The sequence below is a fragment of the Rhagoletis zephyria genome, unplaced genomic scaffold, assembly GCF_001687245.7.
Source record: "Rhagoletis zephyria isolate East Lansing unplaced genomic scaffold, Rhagoletis_zephyria_1.1 Rzeph_scaffold_04579, whole genome shotgun sequence".
Classification (NCBI taxonomy): domain Eukaryota; kingdom Metazoa; phylum Arthropoda; class Insecta; order Diptera; family Tephritidae; genus Rhagoletis; species Rhagoletis zephyria.
This window is the reverse complement of record NW_016161662.1, coordinates 865-9,941: the sequence shown is the minus strand read 5'-3', so window position 1 is coordinate 9,941 and position 9,077 is coordinate 865. Positions and strand designations below refer to the sequence as shown.

The window sequence follows — 9,077 nt, the reverse complement described above, 5'->3', positions numbered from 1 at the left end:
AATACACGTTTGAGGAAAGGGTGCGATAGTAGACTCCAGTTATAAGATTATAAATTAAATTTCCAAGAGAAAGTCGGTTCTTTACATATTTTCTAATTACCTTCGAAAATATATTAACTCAAAAAAAAAATAAACAATGCTTCATAGATCGATTTTTTTAAATCTAACTTCATAAAGTTCTTTAAAAATATTTTGTAAATGAGGCCATAAGAGCTTAGGGGGAGAGTTACAACACAAAAATACATTTAAGGCGCAGCGAAGCACGCCGGGTAATTGCTAGTACATTTTATAAAAGCATTGTTCACAACGAAAAGTCAATGAAAATAAGAAGAAACATAGGTTCGTGATACTTAATTTGTATATGAGCACAATTTATCTGGAATAAAAATATACTATAATTCTAAATTCAATAAAAAAAGTATAATATAGAAAGACCAAGTAAAGAAATAAAGAGTAAAATTATAAATAAATAAATAATTGAAACTAACATTATAAATCAGTGGATTGTGAATAAAAATGGGTGATGCAGAGGCGGTAAGTATTGTAACCAAAGTCTCTACTTAATTATTTTTTTAAAACATATGTATGTATGTATGTATGTACTTTTATTAGCACCTAGTATTTCATATGAACCACACAATAGCCTTATTCTGTTGCAACCGCATACCAAAAAGAACAGCCAATCCGAAAAAATTCCTATTATTTAAGCGGGATTTAACAACAATCGAAATAAGAGTATGACAAAATTGAAAATATAATTTCTCCTTAACTACAAAGCCTTCCACATTCCCATAAAAAAAGTAAAACGTCATATGGTTATAAAGAATGGCACAGTGCTGTAGTCGAGTGCAACATGAAAATCGATTTCTGAACTTTCTATTTCTTTTGTATAAAACTTTTTGAAAATGGCATTTAGAGACATTTAGAATGACTTATGCGGGCTTTCCACTAGGCATTAAATGGCAAAAATGACAAATGACAAAGCCGGGCATTAAGAAATAATCTTGTCATTACATTAAAAAAGTAGTCATTAAGTTCATTTCCACTTGGCTTTTTTTTAAATGGCATACATTTTTTTGTAATTTCAATGCCTAGTGGAAATTCGCCATTAGGGCCGTTTTCTCAGGTCCACACTGCAAACACAAATCTCGTTCTGAAAAAATATATTTAAAGGGCAGACAAGTTTTAAAGGCTACTTGAGAAAACGGTCTTTAGATTATTGGGAGTTTTCATGCGGTAAAAATTAAAAAACTTTTTTTCTTGATTTTTTAAGCTTTGAACATTGCAAATTTCAAAACTTTCCATGAAAGTTTCTATAGTTTCTATATAAACGTAAATTTTTTTTCGAACAAATTTTTACCTCATTTAATTAAATCGGATAAAAATTGCAGAAGTTGAGTAATTTAAGTAAAAATACGGTCATGAATTTATATGGATGTATATTAGGGTAGTCCAAAAATGCATGCGGTGAAAAAAGTTTAAAATGTCAAGCTCTAGGACTTTTAAAAATGGAAAAATACCTGTTTTTTGTAAAAAAAAAATATATATATATATATACATAGGACATTGAGTTTTGCATGTATTTTATGTGGGACAAACACATTTTTCGTAGAAATAGTATAGAATTCTTGAAAATCAGTATTTTTCCATCAGAAAACTTTTTCTCTTTAGGAGACTCCTAGTAACGACACCCAATTGTTTATCTAACAATTTTTATAGGCCCCCCAAAACCGCAAAAATATGCATTGGGGGAACTCATAAAAAATCGTTAGTATTAAAAATGCTAAAATAAACAATTGGAGATAAATATTGATTTTTAAGAATTCTATGCCACATCTTCGAAAAACTTCATGGGCTTTTAAGGTAGTTCTAAATATCTATTTTTAGTAAGAAAATACGCGTATTCGTTTTTCCATTAAGAAAATTTCTCTCCTAAACAATTCAAAAAAATGGACTTGGCTCCTTTTCACCCTTTGGTTGTGATATATACAATGCCTATTTAGCAAAAAAAAGTATTCCGCAACTTTTGAAGAATGGGCGTGTTACTGTACACTTACGTCAAATACGTCTATCTGGAAAACCACTTCATCAATCTGTACCAAACCTGGTACACACGCAGCCCTGGGCCTCCTTAAGCACCCCCTTTTTGAATTTATCGATGGTAAAAGTTGAAAAATAGGGGTTTATTAAATTTACCCCAATGCTAACTTCCAACAATCTAAGTAATTTCAAAATCCTCTAAGTCCTCCTTTAAAAACATGTTTAATTTTAAAAATCGAGTGAAAAATAGTCAGTATGTTAAAACATAACAAGGGCATCAAGTACGAAAATAACCGTTTTTTAAATTAAAAAAAAATAGGGTTAAGGAACTATAAGAAGCCAATTTTCATGTTGTACTCGACCCTACCGGCCCTACCTGCAAACCACACCAAGTTTTGTTTAGGGTGTATTTCGTGATTTTTTTTTGTTGCACTGTCATTTTTACTTACATTTGCTTTTTTAACAATACATTTATTTGTACATACAAATAAGTGCAAATCGCTTCTTGGCGGTAAGGCTTTTTCTCATAAATTCTGAAAATTTCTACATTCATAAATACCTACATACTTATGGATGTATGTATGTATAAGTATTGATATACCCATAAATCATGAGAAACTAAATATTAAACGACTTATTCTGCTCAAAGAGTAGTCAACTCTTTTTGCCCCCTTAATGTTTTCGTTATCTTATTCAAATTAGCTAGTAGTGTATTACAAAGCGCTCTAAACCTGTTCACAATATTTACTATTATGGCGACCTTGTTGAAGCCGAGGCTGTTTTGTGGTGGCATAGGACGTAAATGTAAACATTTGCTTACTATCGCGTTTGCCATAAAACACCAAAATTTGTGGTATTGCAAATATATTCTAATTCGTAGCATGAGCAATATAAATATTTTGTATGCAACAAATAAGTACAAAATTCGCAGATATCTATATATATGTACATGAATGTATACATATGTATGTAAACTTGTTAAAGGATATAAAGTTGGAATTTGTTGAATCAATAAGTGATTTGTAGCCCTTCGTTCAGCTCTGATTACAGCCGAAATTCATTATTCAGGTCAAATCTCCTACTCTTTTCCGCAATGTCTCAGAAGAACAGCACGAAATACGATACCATTAAAATGTAAACAAATTCAGCATACATACATATATATTTACAAACAAACTTAGTTATACCACGGTATGCTAACTAGCTTCAATCAGGTGGCTTTCATACGATTTTTTCGCTTAGACAAATTTTTGTTGTGGTTGGTTGGGATCTTAATCGCACTTTACTACATAAATATTTGCATATTTCAGCACTTTCAAATACATATACTAATAGGCATACATTAGACTACCTCACGCAAAATATAAAAAATTCAGTTCTCCTTCCACAAGCGAATAATAAAATGTAGTTTATTTTATGACTTCCACCAAAATATTTTGGCTCAATTCAAAGACAACCGTAACGCGTTAGATATACTGCAAGAAATCGTGCTTTTCATTGATTCAAAAAAAAAAAAAAAAACTGTTGTCGCCCAGCATTTCTGTAGGAAAATATTCTATGGAGGTAGACAAAGTAAAAGATCTGCATTTTTTTATTCAAAAACTGCCGAAAAGTTAAATATATTTTTAATTTTGATACAAATTACCAGAAACTCGTTAATGAAATAATGTGATCCCACAGTTCATTCATAAACCAAACAATTTAGAAGTATTTATTTTTCACAAAAAAAAGAAGGAATATGTACGTATGAATAGCTTGACTTTTTTAATGTATTTGAAGCAATTGTCTATTACGAGATACATCGGGTATGAGCGAAGTTAGTTTTTGGAAAAGTCTGATTATTGTTATTAAATCTATCGGTACAGTTTATAGAAGCCAGAGAGCGAGCGAGTTTGCAATTCAAAACAAAAAGCAAAGCACTTTTCCGAATAAATAAATCGTGGTACAAAGCTTAATAAAAATATTAAAATTAAATATTTACAAGCCACAAAAACATTCACAAATAAAAAGCAAAGAATTTTAGTTAACTTGTAGCTTTTATAATTTTTAGTTAGAAGTTCCGATCAAAATTTGCTTTTTCGATCGAAACTTAATGTCGTTGTTAATGTTATTGTCGCTTATTAACATTTTATTTTTAATATTGTTATTGAGCTTTGTGCCACGATTTTGTTTATTAGGAAAAATGGAAAAAGCAACCAGGACATTCTAGGCAGTAGAAGTTATAGCAGAGAGATATTTCGGAGATCATCACATCTCCTCATCAGAGTTCTTTTTCTAGACTTCAGCAGGGATCGAACCCGCATCATCGATGTGCAAAGTCAGATGCGTTAACCACTGAGCTATGCACACCCCGGAAACTTAATGTCGTTCTCTAAGTTTTGTTCCCAAGAACGCTACAAAACCCTAACCCAAATGAGAACAAAACCCTCCAGGGTATTTTTACAAAATCGAACGTGAGAAAAAAATTGTCGAGAACGTTCTTAACGGGAATTATATAACAACAAAACCATGTGAAACATTCTCAAAGAAAACCAAATCCAAGCAATACTTTTGGGAACATTTCTAAGAGAACAAAGTGGGGACAAAAGTCTCCGCAACGTTCTGACAAAGAACAAAACGGGAACAAACGGGTCAAGGAACTTTCTCTCGAAGCACAATTTGGGGAATCAAGTCTCAAGAAGTTTCTGACAGAGAACGAAACGTGAAAAATATTTCTCATAGCGCTACGTTAGTTTGAAATATTTGAATAGTACCATTATCAAAAAAAATAAAATTTTAAGAGAATTATGCAAATTAAGTCAACGAAAGGCCTAAGACACGAATTTTGCTTGCACATAAAATGAAAAATGGTTCCATACATGGACTGTTCAACCTAATGATTAATGAGCTTGAAGTTCAAATGATTCATCTGGCTTAGAAATAACAGTCATAGTTCTTCCTGAAGCAATTTTTCATCCCACCATGCAGACGCCCTTCTCATTCTTAACGTTAAGTACTCAAAGCTTCTGTTCTCGTTTTGTTCTCTAACAGACTTTTGCTCTTATTTGCTACTACTTGAAAATGTTCTCGATACTTTCGTTCTCATTATGTTCTTATAGAGAATGTTCTTTAGAGTTTTGTTCTCATTTTGTTCTCTTTAAGAACGTTCCCGAGAGTTTCGTTCGCAATTTGTATTTTACGGGCACGTTCGCGGACCTTTTGTTCTTTTTCTGTTCCCGCTCAAACTGCTTCTCAATACTTTTGTTCCTATTTAGTTGGAGCGCTTTATCGGTCCCTGGTTAAGTTCCTCAAATTGTTTACGAAAAAGTTGTACTCTGTTCACGAGGTGGAAAAGCACAAAACTAGGTGGCAACATGTTGAAATTAAATATTCAAGAGAGACTGTTCAAGTTTTATAATTCGTTTGTACAAGCAGCAACTTGTTTTTGCGAGGCATCCTGATGTTCATACATGCTTACGTGCGCACATACATACATACATACATACATATTATTTTTGCCGCGCGAACTGAAATTTATTCAAATTGTGAAAATGCAGATGCGACCGCCACCTGTCAGTGGACCTCGCCCACCATTTCCTGGCGGTGGCATGCCCCCCCGGCCGATGGCTGGGCCACCTCGCGCTCCCATGAACATGGGCGGTGCACCTGGTGGTGGTCCTCCACCAAGATCAATGCCACCTCCATTGCGTAACACAGATAGCAGGGGAAATCTGCTGATGGGTATTGGTGGCCCTGGCAGCGGGCAACGTCCACCACCGCCACCGCTGCAAAACCTGCAAATGCGTCCACCTAGCGCGAATGGCGGTCCAATGAGTCCACCTGGGCAAGGTCAACAACGCCCGCCCGCTGCATATCCTTGGTCCGGTGCACCACCTGGTCAACAAATGCCAGCGAATCGTCCACAAAATCCCTATCCTGGCAATCCACCGACGCGTCCGCCATTTGCACGTCCGCCTGGCGTTCCGCAAGTGGGTGCACAACAACAACCACTACAACGACCGCCCTATCAGCAACTGCAACAGCAACCGCAACAGCAGCAGCAACAGCTACCACAACAGCAACTACAGCAACAACCATACCAACAATCTCCCGTACAGTTACCACCACGCCCACCATCGGCCAGTTCGAACAACAATGAAGATGATGATGATGTGGTGGTGGGTCAAGCGATAACACCGCGTAAGACGTTGAGTGCAAATGAGGATCCGATGGGACCAGCGGTGGCGGAAGTTAAAACCAACTCAATCAAAGATGCATTTGGCATGGGCGAGACGCTGACACCAATAGCCGAGGTGAAAGCGAACGGCATGAAAACATTGTCGAGCATACAGGAAATGTTAAGCAGCGGCGTGGAGAATGGACGGAAGCAGAAAAGTGGTGATCACAGTAAGAATACAACAATACAAACAATTTTAAATTTACTTATACTTATGTACATATATACATATCAATATGTATTATGCTCTTGGAAAGTTATCAGTTTATGGATGGGGCATTGCAAGTATTGAAACCAAACTGCTTGAGGCTTTTCATTTGATTTCTCACATTAATTTAAACACAAATTGTAAACTTTCGTTTAATTTCAGAAGGTGACAATGACAGTGGCGTTGATGAATCTACTCAGGAGAAGGTGAGTTAATTTTTGTTAAGTCTACGTACATATATATGTATGTATTTGTACAAACATATAAGCGCCGGTTGTAATTTATTTTGCTTATTTGTGTCAGTTGGTAAATACGAAATCGTTTTCAGTAATTTGGAGCAAATGTATTTGGTTAATTAGTTAAAAAATTATAAATTAGTTAGGGCTAAACCCAATAAACATTTTTGTGGTATTTAGATAGAAATGTGAATTGGTCGAACGGAAATTTGAATTGCCATATATAGTAAGGCGAATATATAAGCGTTGGTGATATTAAGAACCAGTCTGGCATATATGTGTATTGGTTCAGCGAGTTTTCTCTCTTGAATTTAATTCATACCGAAAATTTCGACTAAAGTAAATAATTTGCGTAGTAAATAGAAGTATAAGTGACCACCAGGTCAAGGTGCAGATTGGGAGTCCTAGCTTTTAAGGTTCTATCACCTTTTGTTTCTTAGCTAGAGCTTCTCAAATAGTGCAAAAAAAGTGATTTTCTGACACTTTGGCCACGGTTTTCTCAAAATCTGGATTCGCAATCAGCACGAAGGAGTCTCTCAAAAACATGTTTAAAATTTACCGCATCGGAATCAGTATCCTGTGTTACTTATGGAACATAATTTCGTTAACCCAGTTTTCCAAGTTATTGGTGATGATGTCTGGCTCTATCTAATGAGTGGCTTGCACAATATTCGCCTTAAGGGCCTGAATCGTAAATGGTTTGTTCGCATTAAATTGGACCTTCATGCCACCCCACAAAAAATTGTAACGGCCACAAATTGCAGCTCCGAGATGGCCAATGAACATCGCCGGACACGATTACCGAACATGGCGCTCAAAAATGATCGATTTTAGCCTAGCTCTCGGAATTAATACGCAAAATTTTCCAACTTTTAAACTCGCTGCAAAATAAAAAGAGAGTTAGATGCTGCCAATGTAAAGTACCAGTTTTTCAAACACTGTTTAGTACTGCAATAGAGTTTAATTTTATTTTTCCAAAGCTTGCACGAAAGCAATTTAAGTGAAAAATTATTTGTTTTTTATTGGATTTAATATGGAAACTGACGGGAAAAACATTTTTCATTTAAATTGCATTCGCGAAACTGGCTATTAATGTGTCAATCTATAGTCATGTAATAGGAACAGAACATTTTGACCAGTTGTGCCTATTCTTCTTTGGTGGCTTAGTGTCTATATTTTTTTTTTATAAAAATACAGTTCATTATCTAATATACACCATGTTAGTCCAAATTTTAAATTGTAGAGAAAAATTAGACATATTCAACAAAATTTTACAACAAGAACAAACTTTTTGTTAAGAACTTTTAAGGAAAAATCTAAGTAAGCAGTTTTATAACGCATTAAATTCTAACTTTGGAAAGTGCAAATTTTAAGTGGCTTAGAAATCGTGTTGATTTTTGATGATTTTTTCCCCTGACAGTGTCACGCATGTTCTTCCATACAAAGTACCAGAGATGTTAACAATTAATTTTTAGCAAAAAAACAAACCGACGTCAAGTCTCATATAAAAAATATATTTATATATATATCTCATGATCCACTGATCGGATCTTAACCAGATTAGTATGGGACCACCTCTACCTTTCCGATGCAAAAAGAATTATGGAAATCGGTTGCCGTGGTCCAAAGTTATGCTGTAACATACATAAAAAAAAATAAATAAAAAATATTCCGACGAACTGATAACCTCCTCCTTTTTTGGAAGTCGGTTAAAAAAAAAAATAAAAATATTCCGACGAACTGATAACCTCCTCCTTTTTTGGAAGTCGGTTAAAAAAAAAAATAAAAATATTCCGACGAACTGATAACCTCCTCCTTTTTTGGAAGTCGGTTAAAAAAAAAAATAAAAATATTCCGACGAACTGATAACCTCCTCCTTTTTTGGAAGTCGGTTAAAAAAAAAAATAAAAATATTCCGACGAACTGATAACCTCCTCCTTTTTTGGAAGTCGGTTAAAAAAAAAAATAAAAATATTCCGACGAACTGATAACCTCCTCCTTTTTTGGAAGTCGGTTAAAAAAAAAAATAAAAATATTCCGACGAACTGATAACCTCCTCCTTTTTTTGGAAGTCGGTTAAAAATAGTTGTACATATTTAAATACAAAATAACGGGTGATTTTTTAAGAGCTTGATACCTTTTTTTTTAAAAAAAACGCATAAAATTTGCAAAATCTCATCGGTTCTTTATTTGAAACGTTAGATTGGTCCATGACATTTACTTTTTGAAGATAATTTCATTTAAATGTTGACCGCGGCTGCGTCTTAGGTGGTCCATTCGGAAAGTCCAATTTTGGGCAACTTTTTCGAGCATTTCGGCCGGAATAGCCCGAATTTCTTCGGAAATGTTGTCTTCCAAAGCTGGAATAGTTGCTGGC

The 9,077-nt window shown here is 34.6% G+C and overlaps 1 protein-coding gene across 16 annotated transcripts in view; it reads left to right on the top strand.

Moving 5' to 3' along the window:
* LOC108370921 (proline-rich protein HaeIII subfamily 1-like) overlaps positions 1–6,842 on the top strand; it is a 12,477-nt gene extending 5,635 nt beyond the window's left edge. For 6 of the 16 annotated variants that reach the window (XM_017626371.1, XM_017626369.1, XM_017626367.1 and 3 more), the window contains 3 exons: positions 340–534; positions 5,577–6,426; positions 6,627–6,842. In XM_017626371.1, the coding sequence (XP_017481860.1) occupies positions 517–534; positions 5,577–6,426; positions 6,627–6,679 (921 nt within the window). In that variant the 5' untranslated portion in view covers positions 340–516 and the 3' untranslated portion in view covers positions 6,680–6,842. Of the gene's footprint in view, positions 1–295; positions 535–5,576; positions 6,427–6,626 lie in introns of all 16 variants that reach the window. The other 10 variants (XM_017626372.1, XM_017626368.1, XM_017626360.1 and 7 more) reach the window with 5 other exon arrangements.
* Positions 6,843–9,077: the final 2,235 nt, after the last annotated feature.